At 45.9% G+C, this 20,097-nt stretch overlaps 1 protein-coding gene across 5 annotated transcripts in view; it reads right to left on the minus strand.

The window, feature by feature from the left end:
• Positions 1-20,097, minus strand: part of TCOF1 (treacle ribosome biogenesis factor 1) — a 338,714-nt gene that overhangs the window by 44,887 nt on the left and 273,730 nt on the right. For all 5 annotated transcript variants that reach the window (XM_086931305.1, XM_086931303.1, XM_086931304.1 and 2 more), the window contains 2 exons: positions 19,348-19,454; positions 19,024-19,204 (listed from right to left, as the gene is read on the minus strand). In XM_086931305.1, coding sequence (XP_086787431.1) covers positions 19,024-19,204; positions 19,348-19,454 — 288 coding nt within the window. The remainder of the gene's footprint in view (positions 1-19,023; positions 19,205-19,347; positions 19,455-20,097) is intronic.

Here is a 20,097-nt window from a genome sequence, read left to right on the forward strand (position 1 = left end):
CTGGTCTTGAGCGTCCCAGGGACACAGGGACAGTGTTGGAAGGCTCGGATTCGGGCGCAAAGGTGCTTTCAGCGGTGGTAGCCTCCAGCACTACATGCCGTAGTCATTGGGGCAAGTGCCTGTAAGAAAGAGGCTGCATGGGGGCCTGGGGACCAGTCCGGCAGAAACCAAAGGTGGGGCTCTGGTCTTGAGCGTCCCAGGGACACAGGGACAGTGTTGGAAGGCTCGGATTCGGGCTGAGGGGCTCAGGTGGAGAGGTGTTTTAGTTGGCGGGTCGCCGGTAGAGGCTCTCACGTTAAGCGTGGACCTGGAGAAGGGGGCAAAACAAGACAGATTGGCCACTCTATGTGCTGGCCTCTGCGAGGCTTACATTCCTCGTTAATAGGTCGTTCTTGGCGGTGTTGAGGTCCAGATTGGACTACAAACAAGTCTTGGTTGCTGCAAGGCGTCTGGTTCCCCTGGTGTTTATGCAGGGAGCTTCCTGGGGGTCCTGGCATCTCCTAACTTGGTGGGGAGAACCGGACATTGTGGTTGGTGCCTGCAGGTTGCAGGGACATGGCTCCTCCACTTCAATGTAGATGCTGGCTGGTTGGTGAAGTGCTGCCAGCCCTCCAATGCTTTTGGAGGATGTATTGCTGCAGGACAAGTCGGATTATAGCAATTGTCTAAACATGAGCAAGCAGGAAGGGTTTGGCGCCAACATCCACAGCTAGTCCACAGTTCTCACTTCTGCAGCTCTTCTGGGTTCTACTTTAGTCCGGCGAATCAGAGTTCCTGGCATCAGGGCACCACCTAAATACTGAATTTAGGGGCATCAATGGGCTACTTACACTTGGGTCTCTACACACCCTTTATTACCACTTCCTGGGAGGAGTGGGCGTAACAGTGTCCCAAAGTTCCTAATTCCACCAAAATCAAGATGAAAGTGGAGCACATTTTAGGGGTGTGACCAGCCTGGTGGTGCAACACCCCTACTTCCATATCTAATTTTTCACCTGTCCTGGTGTCAGATGGGTCTCAGGGCTGGGGGGGGGTGCATCTCCCAGGTCTTGAGGAAACCGGGGTCACATTTCAAAGACGGCAGGGGCTTTGAAGCCCACGGCCTTGATGTGCTAAATCACGAGCCATCCTGCTGGAGGAGGTTAAACACCTCCTGCCAGAACAGGCATTTGTTTCTGGCATCTGAGAGCACTGGCTCTCACCTGCCAGGGGTCCGAAATTTGTCTGTGGTGTCAGGCTGGTAGATAGCAGTCAGCCAGTACACTAACAGGCTGGTAGGTTTTCAGGGGACACCTAAGGAGCCCTCTAGCTGCACATCTTAATAAGGAAAATGCTACTTACCAGCATGCATCTGTTCTTGGCATGTAGAGCTGCAGAGTTGTATACCTTAGCATTAGACCGCCACCTGGCGTTGGGCTCGGATGATTGCAGGTTGTTGTTGTCTTGGAAGAAGTCTTTGTAGTCATGAGATAGGAGACTCTTCCCTTGGACAACAGTGCGCATGGGCATCGACTCCATCCTTAGATTGTTTTTCGCCATGATGGAAAATGATGGAGGTAGTAGAGATATAGTAAGAAAAGGATGTCCATGCATGTGCATCTAAATAAGATGAAGAACTGGAACGGATACGAGTCCCGGGGAAGCGGGAGGGCGTGCACAACTCTGCAGCTCTACATGCCAAGAACAGATGCATACTGGTAAGTAGCATTTTCCGTTCGAGGCATATGAGCTGCAGATTGTACACCTTAGAATCGATTGTGCAGTAGTGTCTCCCCTTAGCAGTGGTCACCCGTATCCGTTGCAGTTGTTAGAAGGTTTTAAGGACAGCTTGGCCAACTGCAGCTTGCTGCTTGGCTTGCACATAGACAAAATAGTTTAGTGAAGGTATGTGGTGTAGACCATGTAGCTGCCTAGCATATGTCCTCTAATGGTATGTTTCCTAAGAAAGTCATAGAGGATCCTAGTTTGCGAGTAAAATGCGCTCTAGGAGGAACGGTTAGTGTTCGTTTAGCTTTAGCATAGCATATTTGTATACATTTTACAATCCACCTCGCAATCCCACCTTTAGAGATGGGGTTGCCTTTATGAGGAGGAGAAAAAGCTACAAACAGTTGTTTTGCCTTCCTAAAGGATTTTGTTGTACCAATGTAGTATAAAAGAGCTCTTTTAACATCTAAAGAGTGTAATGCTCTTTCTGCCACAGAGTCTGTGTTTTGGAAAAACACAGGTAACTCTACGGATTGGTTTAGGTGAAAGGAAGTGAGGACCTTTGGAAGAAATTTTGTATTGCATCTATGAACCACTTTGTTAGGATGTATTTGAAAAAATGGTTCTTGTATTGTGAAAGCTTGTATTTCACTTACTCTTCTAAGAGAGGTAATGGCAACAAGGAAAGCTGTTTTCCATGTTAGAAATTGCAGTTCACATTTATGTAAAGGCTCGAACAGGGGTCCCATAAGCCTTGTGAGTACTACATTTAGGTGGTAGGTGGTAACCTTGGTGGGATTATTCTTTTTAATCCCTCTATGAATGCTTTTATTGCTGGTACTCTAAAGAGAGACATGTGTTGTCTGTTTTGTAGATATGCTGCAATTGCTGCAAGGTGCAGGTGTATGGAAGAATATGCCAAGTTAGACCTTTGTAAATGTAAAAGGTAACAGATGATATTTTGGATGGAAGCATCCACTGGATCAATGTGATTATTTTGGCAATAAATTGCGAATCTTCTCCATTTAGCTGCGTAACACGCTCTAGTAGTGGGTTTTCCAGCCTCTTTAATAATATTCATACAGTCTGGTGGTAGGCTTAGATAACCAAACTAAGACTTCAGGAGCCAGATCGCCAAATTCAGTTGGCTGGGATCTAGGTGTCTGATTTCTCCCTGGTTCTGTGTTGGTAGGGATGGTGTGAGGCGTAGCTTTTGATGCAGAGCTAGAGACAGTTCTAGTAAAGTGGTGAACAACGGTTGGCGTGCCCATGTGGGAGCTACCAGTATCATTGTGAGAGACTGTTGTCCGAGCTTGCGCACTACTAATGGAATGAGTGGGAGAGGCGGAAAAGCGTACGCAAATCTCCCTGACCAGTTCATCCATATCGCATTGCCTTCGAACTGTGGGTGTGGGAACCTGGCGGCGGAGGCTGGGCATTTTGCGTTTTCGTGGGTGGCAAACAGATCTACGTGTGGATGCCCCCACCTCTGGAAGAATAGCTGAAGAACTTGTGGATGTAGTTCCTATTCGTGAATTTGTTGTGTCTGCCGACTTAACAGATCTGCTATCTGATTGTGGACTCCTGGAAGGTGTTCTGCTATCAGATGTATGTTTTGAGGAATAGCCCATCTCCAAATGTTCTGTGCAAGTTAGGACATTGCAGAGAGTGTGTACCCTCCTGTTTTTGTATATAGTACTTGGCTGTCATATTGTCCGTCCAGATTAAGACAGCTTTGTTTTGTACTTGAAGTTGAAAAGTCTTGAGTGCTAGGAATATTGCTAGCAGCTCTAGGTGGTTGATGTGGAACCTTTTCTGTTGAATGGTCCATTGTCCTTGAGTTGTGATGTAAGAGATGGGCTCCCATCCCTGTGAGTGATGCGTCTGTTGTAAGCACTACTTGTGGAACAGGCTCTAGGAACGGCCGCCCCTTTGTCAGGTTTTTGGTGTTCCACCATTGCAAGAGCGATATGTGCGGCTGTCCACCAACACCAGGTCTTTTAGTTGACCTTGAGCTTGGTTCCACTGTTGTGCTAAGCACTCTTGTAGGGGACGAATCTGCAGTCTTGCGTGTGGTACTATGAAGATGCAAGATGCCATCATGCCTATTAGTCTCATGAACACCCTGGCTTGTAGAGACTGCTGGTGTTGAAACTTGGTGACTAAGGCTTGAATGCTCTGTATCCTGGCTGTGCTGGGATACGCTAGAGCTGTGGACGCATTTAGTATAGCTTCTAGATACTGATGTACATGCAAAGGCTGTTTGTGCGACTTGGTGTAGTTTATTGTGAATCCTAAGTTGTGCAATGTTTGAATCGTTTGCTGTGTGTGCTGGCCACACTGATTGAACGATTTTGCTTATAATAGCCAGTCGTCTAAGTAAGGGAAGACATGTATCTGTTGTCTTCTGAGATGTGCTGCTACCACTGCTAGGCACTTTGTGAATACTCTTGGTGCCGTGGTTACCCCAAATGGAAGGACTTTGAATTGATCATGTTGTCCTTCTAGTACAAACCTTAGATACTTTCTGTGAGCAGGATGAATGGGGATATGGAAGTAGGCGTCCTTTAGATCTAGTGTTGTAAGGAAGTCGCCCTGTTGTAGTGGAAGCACCTGTTGTAAAGTGATCATATGGAAATGATCTGATTGTATGTAGTGATTGAGGGGCCTGAGGTCGAGTACTGGTCTCAGTGTCCAGTCTTTTTTGGGAATTCGAAAATACAGCGAGTAAACCCCCATTCCCTGTTCTTCTAAAGGAACTGTTTGAATAGCACCCTTCTGTAGAAGTGATAACACTTCTTGTCGAAACAGAGTTAGATGGTCTGTAGACATTGGACGCTGTCTCGGAGGTATGTTTGGAGGTGTTGCTGCAAGCTCTAGGCAGTAACCATGTTGGATAATCTGTCTTACCCACTTGTCTGTTGTAATGGAGTTCCAGACAGGCAGGAACTGTGTTAATCTGCCCCCTACAGGAGTGGTATGCTGTGGGGGGAGTAGAGGGAAGTCATTGCTTGGTGGTGGAAGAGGATCGATTGTTATTGTTACCGCAACCTCTTCCTTTGTTATTGTTTTCTCTATATCCTCCTCTAAAGCATCCTTTATTGGAGGAGGTTTGTGACTTAAAAGATGATGTAGTGTCTGCTCCAGTCTGCTTGGAGCCTCCTCTGTAGGAGGAGCGACAAAAGGAGCCTCTATTCGGTGTAGACTGTAAAGCTCCCATAGACTTAGCCGTGTCAGTTTCATCTTTTCTAGTACGTTGTCTACTTCAGGACCAAATAATTGGTTTTGATTGAAAGGCTGGTTTAAAATGGTAGTTTGCACCTCTTGTTTAAACCCTGAAATGCGTAGCCACACATGTCTCCTAAGTATGACACTGGTGTTTATGGCTCTAGATGCTGTGTCAGCGGGATCTAGTTCACATTTTATTGAGGCATTAGATATTAGCTTGCCTTCTTGTGTAAGGTCAGTTGCTTGATCTTTGTACTGATCTGGTAGATGTTGAAGTAGTTTTTCTAGTTGATCATAACAAGCCCTATCATAACGAGAGAGGAGGGCTTGTGTATTTGCTATACGCCACATGTTTGCAGCTTGTGCAGCTACCCTTTTCCCTGATGCATCAATTACCTTTGATTCTTTATCAGGTGGGGGCGCTTCTCCTTATGTTTGAAAATTGGCCCTTTTCCTAGCATTGGACACCACTAATGAATCTAGTGGAAGGTTTCCTTTAATATAGACTGGATCTGTAGGTGCTGGCCTATATTTCTTTACAATTCTAAGATTTAAAATTCTCGTGCGTACAGGATCTTTAAATACTTCTGGAGCATGCTTGATTACTCCCTTAATCATTGGAAGAATTCGAGCAGTCCTCTGAGAGTGCTCAAAGATGTCTAAGAGAAAATCCTCTTCAATATTGTCAGAATGCATAGACACTCCATGGTAAACAGCAGCTCTGGTTAACAGATGACAAAAACTAATTGGGCCTTCTGGAGGGGAAGGCTTTCATGGGTATGAATGCGGTTCTGGAACGTCAGGCATATTCTGTGGATTTGGAAAATCATATATGGGTGCCTCCGTTGGGTTTGAATCATCCAATATACCTTCATCTTCCTCATCCTCCCCTCCCTCTAAGTTATATTCATCATCATTGTGCCGTGAGGAATGTGAGGATAATGGAGAATGTGCAGGAGATCTATATGAGGTGATATGTGAGGAGGTATCGGAGAAGGAGGAAGAAGAGGTATAGGAGAGGAAGGGTGCATAGGAGATTTTGCACAGTGCTTCTTGGCAGGCACCACATGAGTGGGTGGTGCATATGCAGGTCTCTTGTGAGTTGTAGTGCCCACATGACCTGTCTTTGGGTCTATATGGATCTTCTTTTGTTGAGGATCTGGTGTAAAAAGTTCCTCCTCTTCTACAACCTTCCTGGACTTCGATTTCTTTGGCTCCGGTGGAGGTTGTGGTTTTTCTTTAGCATTGGGAGGTGTTGTAACGTCCTGTGGCAAAGTTTTCGGTGCCGAAGGTGTTTTCGGCTTCGTAGGCATGTTCGAGGGTTTGGGCACCTCAGAATCAGGCTTCTTTGTCTTCGGCACTGAAGATGTAGAAGTGGACAGCTTCGGAGCCGGTGCTTCTTTCGGTTTCGTTACGTCTTTATCTTTCGGTGCCGCTACGATTCTTGGCTTCGGTACCGAAGAGTCTTTTGGTTTCTGCGCAGAGGAGTGTTTAAGTTTCGGTGCCGACGGGAGAGGTTTACTCGGTGTCAAGGCACTAGAAGGCTTTGTTGGTTTCTTTGTAGCCGGGCTCGATGGCGGGGCTGTCGAAGTGGATTTTGAGTCTCGACTGGGCCCTTTGGGCGAAGTGCTGACCTTTGCCTTCGGTTTGGGCAGAGTATATGGTGCAGGGGCAGTAGTACTCACGCGCTGAGCCGATGGAATGGGTCATCTGAGACGTCTGCCTCTGATACGATCTGAAGATCAGGAGAGTCTTCTTAGAGAACGAGGGGAACCTCTTCGTCGAAGATATCCTCAGGTGCTGGGGCTGATCTCATCTCGTGTCGACGGCCCCTCCGATCCCAGATGGTTTTCTTCCATCGGAAGGACACACAGGCTGTGCAGGTCGACTCGTCGTGTGCCGGTGATAGGCAGAGGTTACAGACCTCGTGGTGATCGCCATGTGGGAATTTTGCCTGCCATTTCGGGCAGTTCTTTCCATGTGGTGTAGGCCGCACGGCGTCGATAGGCCTAACGGCCCACTTCGATGACCGGAATGGAAGATATGTCGTCGAAAAGCCTGGTCTTTGATGTCGAAGGTAGTTTGTTGAAGTTTTTGGAAGTTCTGCGCTTTGAAGTTGCTGACATTTTTTTTTCTGGCCGGAGCGGAGAAACTTTAATCCGAACACAGTGGCGGAAAAAACTATCTAAGGATGGAGTCGATGCCCATGCTCATTGTTGTCAAAGGGAGGAGTCACCTATCTCATGACTACAAAGACTTCCTCCAAGACAACAACCTGCAATCATCCGAGCCCAACACCAGGTGGCAGTCTAATGCTAAGGTGTACAATCTGCAGCTCATATGCCTCCAACATCCACTACTGGTATCAGTAAGGATTTATTAAGACCAGGTGTTTCATACCAAACACCAGAGGTTTTCATAAAACTATTATGTAGCTGGCAAACTCCTAATAGCCAGTGCATAAAATTAAGATGGCTTCTCTGTTCACTTCTATCTAGAAATTCAACTAGACAGCACATGGGCATATGTGCTCATGCAGATATGTCTTCACATGTAATATAATGCACCCCGACTTGGGCTAGAAGGCCTACTGTAGGGGTGACTTACATATTCTGCATGCAGGGTCTACAGGAATGTTGCGTTTCCAGACTTGTTTTCACCATTTCACGCAGTCTGCAATGGCAGTCTGCAGGAGTTTGGTTGTGGGTACCTTAGGGTGGCGCAATACATGCTCCAGGCACTAGGTACCAGGAGTACCATTTACTAGGTACTTACAAGGGTGCTAAAGGTTTTGCCAATTGTGGAACAATTGCAGTTACCCTGTTTTTGGTAAATACATTGGCACTGGGGACCTGGTTAGCAGGAACCCAGTGCACGTCAGTCAAAGTTGTATCAATAACAGTCAAAAAACGGGAGGGACAATGTGAAAAGGGGACACTTTCCAAATAGCGCTATCTGGCACGCAAAGAAAAGAACAAATGTCAGTGCGCTGAGGTGGCGCCTATTCAGGTACTGTGAACTTCACTTCCGGCATGGATGACACAGACGTAAATCCGAGCTACACCGCCTACCGGCTACTCATAAAAGGTCTGGATCTAGTCCCACGCCTGGAGAAATTCTAAGGTAAGGAATCTGCAACTAGAAGGCTATATCAGATACATTCTATATGGGTTACAGAACCCCATTTGGTATATTATAAAGAATTGTAAGTCACCAAGGAGTTCCACAACACTATAGAGGAAAGTGGTCCAAGGTAGAATTCTTTTATAAAGTCACAAAATTCAGAGGTGATTTGTAATGTACTTATTTTTGCTAAGGGGTATTTTAGCCCTTAGAATGTGTGTTAACAGGTTTCTCCACTACCACCCACTCTTAATTTCTTGTTCCTTCTTACGAAAGATAGTCTATGACTGCAGATACCTAGAACAAATGTGAAATCGCCTCCGAAAATAAGTAACATCTAGCAGAGGATTGGGCGCACAATATATTTATACCAGTTTAACAAAAGTCAATTTTAAAAGTGACTGTAGTTCACAATGTATGGGAACAATGTTGTTAAATTTTGAGCTTCCTTACGATCAGCCACTGCAGTGCAAATAAATTAAGTAACATTTACAAAGACAAATAGCTCAGGGGAAAAACAACAATGAAATAATTTTCATTGTTAAAAGTAGTTTCAGTGCTGTTCTTTGACTGGTCTAATCCAGAAAGCAGATATTGGTGACGTCACAGCTCAACTGTAATAAGCAATTACAGTATCCAAGTCCTCTTATTGCAGTGACTCATGATGCCATACTTGGACCAATAAGAAAATTACAGACCCGTTTTAAAACCATTGCACACTTCACGCATTATTAAAGAATTAATACGGTTTCATCAATAAGTGTACTTTAGTTTTAAGAGAATGTTCATGATATCTGTGTTTTGACACTTCTGAGGATGCGAGGTCGACCATTTCTGGAGAGCACGGTTGTCTTCTTCAATGAGAGATTCTGGGAAGAGGCAATTAATATGGTGGCTCGCAGCCAAGGTGAAAAAAAAGGAGAGCTAATGTTCTGTCTAAATGAGCTCAGAGTCTGCAGAACAATGAAGGAGGAGGAAAAAAAAATCAAGAAGGAAGAGGAAGGATCCAAGAGTGGATGTGAATATTTCTGCCATGGAAAATCTGAGCATTCTGAAGTGCGGCAACTGACAAAATAAGCTTAGAAGTAATATGAAAGGGTGGAAAAGAAGGTGAGCATCATCAAAAAAGGTGGATGGAGAAGCTAAACGTTGACGTAATGTGTACCAAAGCCAGTAAAACAGCCCTTGCGTTAACACCTATCCGACCAAGGTTGTAAGGACTTTAAGACAAGGTAAGTGGGACACATTGACAATGGCAATTAAAAAGTGCACAGACCTAAAGAAAAGCAGAAAGGGAGCTGGCAAAACCTTCAGTAACAATCTTGTTCTCTACAATCCAATTACCTACGTGCTGACCACAACATCTTCCCAAAAAAGTCCTACAATTTACCACCCACACCATGTTCAACTATTTGATTCGGACAGAGACGTCTAACTGCAAATTCCTCATCTTTTTATCACTTCGGCTTCAGACTGGATCTAGATACTTTTGAGCAGTACCTCTATGTGCCAGTAGGTGGTGCAATGTCGCTTAGTGCTGATGCCAGTCTGCTCCAGATGAGGTGCAGTTTTCCAAACTTCATGTTGGTGACGCACCCTTTTGTGAAAAAAAATTCAGGGACACAGTAACGCGAGGAAGCGCAGCGAGCGAGCCTGAACCACCTATGGTGGGCTCGGGCCCCACACACACCCCACCCCACGGACACCCTACCCCACACATACACACCCTACACACACAACCCCACCCCCCCCCCCCCCCCACACACACACACACCCACCCACACACAGAGACTTGAAGGGCACTGTTAAAGGGTACTAGTGAGGGAATCCGTGGCGGAGGTGGCCTTTCCCTCCATCTGTCTCCCTCAATCCCTTCTCCGTCTCACTCCTTCTCCGTCTCACTCCTTCTCCGTCTCACTCCTTCTCCGTCTCACTCCTTCTCCGTCTCACTCCTTCTCCGTCTCACTCCTTCTCCGTCTCACTCCTTCTCCGTCTCACTCCTTCTCCGTCTCACTCCTTCTCCGTCTCACTCCTTCTCCGTCTCACTCCTTCTCCGTCTCACTCCCTCTCCGTCTCACTCCCTCTCCGTCTCACTCCCTCTCCGTCTCACTCCCTCTCCGTCTCACTCCCTCTCCGTCTCACTCCCTCTCCGTCTCACTCCCTCTCCGTCTCACTCCCTCTCCGTCTCACTCCCTCTCCGTCTCACTCCCTCTCCGTCTCACTCCCTCTCCGTCTCACTCCCTCCCTCTCCGTCTCACTCCCTCTCCGTCTCACTCCCTCCCTCTCCGTCTCACTCCCTCCCTCTCCGTCTCACTCCCTCCCTCTCTGTCTCACTCCCTCCCTCTCCGTCTCACTCCCTCCCTCTCGGTCTCACTCCCTCCCTCTCTGTCTCACTCCCTCCCTCTCTGTCTCACTCCCTCCCTCTCTGTCTCACTCCCTCCCTCTCTGTCTCACTCCCTCCCTCTCTGTCTCACTCCCTCCCTCTCTGTCTCACTCCCTCTCTCTGTCTCACTCCCTCCCTCTGTCTCACTCCCTCCGTCTCACTCCCTCCCTCTGTCTCACTCCCTCCCTCTGTCTCACTCCCTCCCTCTGTCTCACTCCCTCCCTCTGTCTCACTCCCTCCCTCTGTCTCACTCCCTCCCTCTGTCTCACTCCCTCCCTCTGTCTTACTCCCTCCCTCTGTCTCACTCCCTCCCTCTGTCTCACTCCCTCCCTCTGTCTCACTCCCTCCCTCTGTCTCACTCCCTCCCTCTGTCTCACTCCCTCTCCATCCGACTGTCTCCCTCACTCCCTCTCCCCTCATTTTTAATATCCTTGCAAAAGGGGTAAAAAAAAGTGCACAGGTGCAGATTCCCACTGAAAACCAAGATTATAATATTTTTATAAGCCAAACTGAATATATATATATAAATATTCCTCGGCTTCTTGGAAAAAATATTGGGAATTCATAGAGAAATTAAAAATGCTACAATGTATGGCTAGGTACGTTCTGAAAGAAATCTTCAAAGAAGGTGTGCAATTCATGAGTGACAGTGAGCATTAATCTGGGATGCTTCCCTTCCTACGAGCCAGAACATGGGTTCTATCCGTTACAAGTTCTCCGATAGCAAGGTCACAATATTTCACCAATATGCAGAATTGCTGTACATCTTGACCCAGCAAACACAATGCAGTTGCCTCATTAATAGTGTGTATCCCCAATTTTAAGAAACAGGGCCTTAATAAACGAATTCTGAGCCCCAGTAAGAGGAGACACAGAGTTTAAGAGGGAATGATTCACCAGTATAGTTACAACCGCAATAATATTTACAGTGCATTGAGCCTTGTTATTTCTAGCTCACTCGTACGTCTCCTGAGAGAAGGCAGAACCTGATTTGTATTAATGTAATTCTTTTCTTAGATTTTTCAAGTGACTCTTTGGCCATTTCCTTGGGGGAGATGTAGCTCTGATGACTGTTCCAATCTTTGTTAAGTCTTGAATCGTTAATAATTCTGGTAAGATTCGTGATGACATTTGTAATATGCATTTTTAAATCAGTACAACGCTACTTCCCTGAGAAATTCTTGAGCAGGCCTACTACAGCTTTTTTTTCCCCAGACACTATTTAATGAAAAGTAAAATCGCCCATCCTAGTTAAATTAGTAAGCCTAAATTCTGACTTGAACATACTTTGAAGCCCCAAACTATATCAGACTGCGGTGTACAAGACTGTCTCCGGATCTTTTTTTTTTTATTTAGAGCCATATGAAAAGAAGGAATATAGAATAGATGGAAAGAATTTTGCTCTGAACAGTTCTAGGATAGAATCTACACATGGGCTACTTAATTTAAAATACATCTGGCGTAGTTAGTACTGCACGTAGCATGCCCTGTTTATCTCTGCCTTATATTGAATTGTGGCACGTTTTACGGGGGCACACACACAGCCGCACCCAAGCACTTCACAGGTCTTGAAAAGACCATTTAACGTGCTAATAAGGCTTTGTTGTTATTCATATTAGAGCCCCTACAGCGCCACTCTGCCTGCTGCTGGAAGGCCCGCGGGGGATCTAAACAGCATGCTAAAACCGGGACATTTGGATATGCACCCGAGCACTTCAAAGACTTTGCATGTTAATAGGGCTTTGTTGTTGCTTCGCCCCTTCTAAGAGCCCCTGCAGCTCGACTCTGCCGATGCGACACACCTACATATGTGGCGCGACACAGGAATGTGTTGCGCCACATAGTTTGGAAAGCTGTGGAGTATAGAGGTGCCACGCCTTTGCACTGATGTCCGCTCTTTTCTTTCCTCGCCACCAGACATGGATCTGGTAGCTATCTCGCTTCTCCGAGACAGCTTTTCAATTAAAGAAAATCAGTGTGCAAGAGAAATGTCACCTTCCAAGGTGACAGGATTCAAAGTCTGCAGAGACTGCTGCACACAAAAGTCTGTAACATCATCAGGTTTGCCTGTGGTCGAGCCATGACTCGAAGGGTTGCAGTGAACATGCATCAATGAACCCAAAAGCCACAACAGACTGAGAGGCAACACTCCATATCGCCGAGTACCGGTAGACTCCGTATCTGGATCAGTTCAGGTCCCGTTCCAGGTCCAGAAGTCACAGAATTCATTCCAGGGGTCAGTGGCTGTCACATTTCAAGTCAGACGGCAAGACGAAGAAAAAACAAAAAAAAACAAAGCCAAGTGGGACTTGCCCCCTTCCCGACACTAACAAGCTCCTGGGAAGACACTAGAGTAGCACTATGCCTCTCTATTTCGTTCCCCAAGTGTATTGATGTTTGAGCCTATACCACAACTTATCCTGGCATAACCTTTCCAAGGCCATCTGCAACATCGAGGAAGATCGAAAAGTTCGCTAGGCCATGCTCCTACTCTTCGGATCCTTATAGACTACCATAGGAGCAGAGAAGCCTTCCATCTGGCTTACCGCCAGCGAGTTAGCCCTCAGCGCAAGGGGGAATCTCCAACTCCATCACTTTACCTCCTCTGGTTATCTATCTTTGAATTTGGAAGCGCATGGCTACCCCAATGGGGTTCCCAGCACCAAGTAAGCAATGGATGGTGGCCAGCAAAGTTATAAAAAGTAAGGTCTTCAGCAACTCTCGAAACTCCATAAAGGAAGTACACATACGTAGATTTAAGGGCTCCTCCTCAGACTTTTGTTCAGACTTCAGCACCACACTCCATGTCGGTCCCTGGAGTTTTGAGGATGATGCAAACTCCATCGTCACCAGAGTAAGAGGTGCCCATTGTGCTCTCCGACTGAATCAACACCGCTACAAATTCAACTAAGGCCGCACTAGACTTGCATCAAAGCACCACCTCCCCTGCTCGACTTGCCACCCACTCAAGAAAGAACACACACGCTATATTCCTTATTTGGCACAGATTCAGACAATGATTAGGGCGCAGGTGATTTAATAGGCCAACCATACCACGAAAATTGGTATGATTACCTTCACAAAGCCAGTAGCCTACGTACTTCTCTAGAGTCAGGTCTCCTCTCACCCACTGGTCCTGCCACGGAGGAGAGCACTTCTTATCCATATGCCATCTGAAGGGCAACCAAGTTCTTGATCTCCAGCTCCCCACCTTAGAGGTCAAAATCAATGTTTTGACAGAAGTGCTCCAGCCAGGGCAAACATTCACTGAGACCCTCCTGCCCTTTAATGAGGCACTTCCAAATATGCTTTAGGGGGCTAGGGCCAAACATTGCTCTGGGCCCCCGATCAATCGTCCGATTACAAACCACACTGCCATCAGTCAAACTATCCCCCTGCTGGTGTTCTATCTGATTCCTAACCGCTCTGAGAAGGAGGAAATACTCCATTGCTGAGCTTTACATCAATCATACCAAAGAACATCACCTGGACAATCAACATTTTGTGGAGTTCTTTGGGCCAGAAAAAGGCAAGTCCATGCTGAAGAGGACCTTCTCCCGTTAGATAAGCTGCATCAAGATCTGCTACACATTGGCTAAAAAGTGGACTACAGAAGGTCTACAAACCCATTTAGCTGGTGCCAAAGCTGCTACCACTGCGTTGGGACATGGAGTTCCCGTTATGGACATTTGCCAGGTGGCTACATGTGTGTGGCTCCATATGTCCAAGAAGCACTAGTACCTGGACAGCCAGATTTGCAAAGAAAGGCATTACGCCCACTTTGTGGTACAGAACTTCTCGGTTTGAGAATGGACAGACCCAACTTATAATAGGTACCGTTCTGGTATCCATACAAAAAGTGAGGAACCTGTGATTAGAAGTCTCCACCAGAAGAACATGTTGCTTACCTTTAATATGGGATTTCTGATTAAGCATATCCATGTATCTGCAGATTCCTTTCTGAATCTCCTACTCACCCTGTTCTGTGAATTGGGCTCTACGCTTTAAGATCCCAAGTTTAGAAACCTGCACACTGGGAAAAGCCAATTTGGGTCTCTGTCTGGGGGTGGGGACAGCCTTGAAAGCAACTGACGTCAGCATGCAGGAGTGGCACCTATTTAGGCCTGGCATGTAATTTCCAGATTGGCATCTGTGTGGAAGCGCACAATGCCACCTCCCAGCGCGCAGAGGTACTGCTCAAAAGTTTCCAGATGCATTCGGACACCTGGGAAATATTAAAAAGCAAGGAATCTGTGGTCGGAAAGTCTTTCTACCAAAAGAGCATTAGTAAAGGTAAGTAACTTGCCAGCTCCCTCAGTAGACCAGATGTCACTATAAAAGCTCCTCATTTAATTTTTTTAATAAGTCTGTTGCCCTTGCCACCATACCCAAATAGAGGGGAATAAATATTACACTTCCAGTTTGCCACTAAAATCCCATACAGAGTATTGCTGGTCCTTAGCTAATTTGCGAAGGGGCTCCTACTGATTAAGGCAAATGTATCTTGCTTTGCAATATCTGAAGCAACTGTTGTATTTATCCTTTATTGTTGTAATACCACCTCCCCCAAACACTAGCTCATATGTATCCCATGATGTAATCTCTTTACAGCACATGCATTCAATACTCTATGAAAGGAAACAAAATGGTTACTTACCAGTAAGAGTAGTTTTCCAACTTGAAGATTTTTCTTGATTCACATGCTGTGCATTATTCCGCCATCTAGAGCTTGGGTCCGGAACAGTCCTCGTTTGTTTTTTTGTTTCTTTTGGGCACTGTCGACCACCATTTGGTATTAGGTACGTCACCTGTATGACATGAGGGCGCCCTGGAGGTCGTTGCGCGTGGTAGCCATCTTCAGATTCTTTTTTCGGTTTGTGCTTTTAGTTAGAAGTCCTGTTGATTGTTATTTAGATAATGACTGTAAATATCTTCCTCACCTGTTTGTTTTCCTCGCAGGGGAGGTCGGGTAGGTCACTTGTGAATCCAGAAAATTCTTCAAGCTCAAAACTACTACTAGTAAGTAACCATTTAGTTTTGCAGCATGAATCCTTTTCTGGATTCACATGCTGTAAATCAGATTATGTAGTGTTTTTTCCCGTGTTGGGGAGGTTGGGGTAAGAGGAAGATTTCGTGAACAAGTGTTGGAGTACTTTCTGTTCTATTTGTACTTCCTTATTTATTTGTATGTCCATGCAGTAATGCTTTGGGAACGTGTGTGGTGATGCACATGTAGCTGCTGCACATATAGTGTCTGTGGTCACATTGGCCAGAAATGCCAGGGTTGCTCCCTTCCTTCTTGTGCAGTGAGCTGTTGGCTGTGTTGTTAATTCCTTATTAGCGGTGGCATAGCATATTTAGATAGCATGGACTATCCATCTTGCGATTGTTGCCTTTGTGACAGGTGATCCTGTGTTGGTGTGTGCATTGGCCACAAACTATTGTTTGGATTTTCGAGTTTATTCTGTTCTTTCTAAGTAGTAAAGTAATGCCCTCCATACATCCATGGTATGGAGGCTTCTTCTCCACTAGTTTTTGGGTTTTTGAAGAAGACCGGGAGGAGGATATTCTGGTCTAAGTGGTATTTGGATACCACTTTTGGCAAGAACAGTGGGTTTGTTTTTTAAAATTACCTTGTGTATTTGCATGCATGGTTCCTGTATAGTTAATGCTTTTAACTCGCTTACTCTCTAAGGATGCTATGGCAATGAGAAGGCTGTCTTTAAGGCGATATGCTTGAGGTTTTCCTTATGCATGGGCTCAGTTGGTTTTGTCATTAGTTGTGTGAGCACTGTATTTAGACTCCACATGGGCACAGGTGCTGTTCTAGGGGGAGCAATTCTTTTTGATCCTTCTAGGAATCGTTTGATGACAGGCCTTGTGAAGAAGCTTTTGCATGCTCTTCACTTGGTGTATGCTACGATAGCAGCGAGGTGCACCTTTATGCTTGAGGAGTTGATGTGGCTGTCTAGGAGATGAGTTAGGTAGGTGATCACTGTTTATTGAGTTGTGATTGAATTTATGTGGTTATTAGATGTGCACCAGGAGGTGTATCGCTTCAATTTTGCGGCACAGCATTTTATTCTAGTTTGCTTTCTTGCCTTCTTTAGGATTTCCATTGTTCGCTGAGGTGGCCAAACTCTACGTATGCAAGTGCCAGGACGCTAGTTGCAGCGTCTTTGGCTCCGGGTGGAAGATTTGGCCCTGTTGTATAGTCAATAGGTCTTTGTATGTTTTGATCTTGATCATCCTTCCCCTGGACAGTTCTAACAGGCTTGAGAACCATGTCTGTCTTGGCCATTGCTGGGCAATGAGAATTACGTTTGTTCCTGGTTGTCTGGTCTTTTCTAGCACTCTTTGGATTAGAGGTATTGGAGGAAAAGCTTATGCAAATGTCCCTGACCAGTTTAGCGACAGATCATTCCATCTTGACAGGCATTGTGGAAACCTCAAGGCAAAGAACGAATATGCTACTTACCAGTATGCATCTGTTCTTGGCATGTAGGGCTGCTGACATTCATATCTGTGCATAGATCGCCGCCTAGTGTTGGGTCCGGATGATTGCACATTGTTGTCCTGGAAGAGTCTTCGAAGTAGCACGAGATAGGTGGCTCCTCCCCTGGACTACAGTGCGCATGGGCATCCACTCCATCCTAAGATTGTTTTTCGCCATTGTGGCAGAGATGGAGTGTAATACAGTAAGTGATGACCATGCTAAGAGTAATTCTGAGTGCTGCAGCCGCTACAGGCGCCGGGGAGGAGGGCGGGCGATATGGATGTCAGCAGCCCTACATGCCAAGAACAGATGCATACTGGTAAGTAGCATATTCGGTTCGAGGCATGTGGGCTGCTGCATTCATATCTGTGCATAGAATATATAGCAGTCCCGCTATTAGCGGCGGCCGCCCGTGCCAACTGCAGCAGTCTGAAAAAGTGTTTTTAGACCAGCCTGCCCTACAGCTGCCTGCTGTTTGGAGTGCACATCTACGCAGTAGTGTTTTGTAAATGTGTGTATGGTAGACCATGTGGCTGCTCTACAGATTTCGTCTATAGGAATGTTTCCAAGGAAAGCCAAGGAGGCCCCCAACTTTCGTGTGGAGTGGGCTCTCGGGGGAACCGTTAATGTGTGCTTAGCCTTTTGATAGCAAATCTGTAGGCACTTAACGATCCACCTGGCTATACCTGCTTTGGAAATGGGGTTATCTTTGTGTTGTGGTGAAAAGGCAACAAACAATTGTTTTGTTTTCCTAAAATCTTTTGTCCTATCTATGTAGTACATTAGAGCTCTTTTGACGTCTAGTGTGTGGAGCATTCTCTCTGCCACCGACTCATGATTCTGGAAGAACACTGGCAGTTCTATAGTTTGATTCATATGGAACTGTGAAACCACTTTAGGCAGAAACTTAGGGTTAGTGCATAGTACCACCCTGTTGGAGTGAATCTGTATGAATGGCTCCTAGATAGTTAGTGCCTGAAGTTCACTAACTCGTCGTAGCGATGTGATTGCTATTTGGAAAGCCACTTTCCGCGTCAAGAATTGTATCTCGCATGAGTGTAGAGGCTCAAAAGGTGGAGACCCATCAGTCTGGTGAGGACCACATTCAGGTTCCATACAGGCGCTGGTGGGTGTCGGGGAGGAATAACTCGTTTGAGTCCCTCCAGGAAAGCTTTGATGGCAGGCACCCTGAAAAGTGAGAGATGCTGACTGTTTTGAAGATAAGCTGCTATTGCGGACAAATGTATACGAATGGAAGCATAGGCCAGATTGCATTTGTATAGATGTAACAGATAACAGATGATGTTGTGAGTAGATGCATCTAGCGGATTAATGTCGTTCTTGGCACAATAAATGACAAACCGCTTCCATTTTGCCGCATAACATGCTCTAGAGGTGGGCTTTCTTGCCTCCCTTATGATATCCATACAGTCAGGAGGCAGGTTGAGGTAGCCAAATTCTAAGACCTCAGGAGCCAGATCGCCAGGTTGAGCTGTTGCGGATCTGGATGCTGAATGTCGCCATGGCTCTGCGTCAAAAGCCTGGGCGTAAGGTCCTGCCTTTGATGCGGTACCACGGAGAGTTCTAGAAACGTGGTGTACCATGGTTGGCGTGCCCACGTTGGAGCAACCAGGATGAGAGTCATCGAGTGTTGCTTCAGCTTACGTGCCACCAGCGCTATTAGTGGTGCTGGGGGAAAAGCGTACGCAAATATGCCTGACCAGTTCATCCATATTGCATTTCCCTGCAACTGTGGGTGTGGGAAACTGGCGGCAAAGCTTTGGCATTTTGCGTTTTCCCTTGTGGCGAACAGGTCTATCTCTGGATGACCCCACTGCTGGAAGTACGGTTGGAATACTGATGGATGCATCTCCCTCTCGTGCATCTGGAATGATTTGGCACCATGTCTTTCAAATGGGCAATGTGACCAGAGATTTGATCTTGCATGAAGCATTAACAATTGCAAACTCGCCTTGATCTGGATCGCAAGTCATTCTAAATTAACATTCTTTAATAATTTGAACTCTTATTTCAGGACAACACTGAAGACTTCCAGTGCCTCTGTGAAGCGAAAAAACAGACCTACCTGGCTTTGCAGCTTCATCTGAGTCACTCTCTGAACTGTCTGCTGTAGTCACGTTCACAGAAGGCTTGCTCGATTTTGCGGTTTCCCTGTTAGACGTGTTCTTTGGAGATGCCACTTTTGCTTTGGCATTCTTGGCAGGGGTTGCATCAGAATGCTTGAGAGAAGACTTAGTCAGCAGCACCTGGATGAAATTAATGTATAATGGAAGAGAGAAATGGAATGAAGATCATTACAACAGCACATGTGCATTCACAAAAATAGTTTGAGAGCTGGCTATTTGCATCTTGAAGACTTTTCAGCTCGATAAAGAAAACGGAGTAATACCTGTGAAGAAGGCAATTCTTCTTCGCTGGAATCCTCAGAAGAACTTTCTGTTTCACTTTCTGCTGCCTTTTTGGTTTTGGGAGAGAAGACTGCCTTCTGGGCTACAGCTATGTTGAGGGATGAGAGAGGAGAACAAGAAGGAGGGCCCCAAAGACAAACAGTTAGCACCGAGCAATAAAAAAGGAAAACATTTAAAAGCAAGAAACAGGCTCATAGAACTTGCTACCATGGGCTTATAACCAAACCCCATACCATGTCGAATTAGCAGCTATACCTTGTAATTGCATGTATGCCTGCTTTAAATGAAACGTTATGGGGTGAAATTGGAGCTACTCCTTTATTCAGGTACAGTTTACTTTTAAATTTCACTTTTATGATGCACCATAGACTACAAACATACTCTCAGTACTTAAACTAACTAGACCACAAACTCTGCAACAAGGATGCAAAGTTGTGACCAGAGCAAGTTTTGGAAAACATTCCTAATGTGAACAGGTTGTGACGTTCATGTGTTGGCTTTGGCCCATTTGAAAAGCCCTCCATCTTTGGTTTTATTTCACTGGTGCGAAGAGTAGCGTCAAAGAAGACTTCTTCACTGTTACAAATGAGGAACACCTACAATATCAGTAGTACAGTTTTTGGCTTTTTTAGCCTAAGCCAATTCACAGTTATCTCTTCATCCAGGACACACAGGCAGAGGGTCCACTGTGTTCTGATCTCTATAAACCCACAGTAGTATGTGGTCTCCTC

This window comes from Lissotriton vulgaris, chromosome 7 (assembly GCF_964263255.1).
Source record: "Lissotriton vulgaris chromosome 7, aLisVul1.2, whole genome shotgun sequence".
Lineage (NCBI taxonomy): Eukaryota > Metazoa > Chordata > Amphibia > Caudata > Salamandridae > Lissotriton > Lissotriton vulgaris.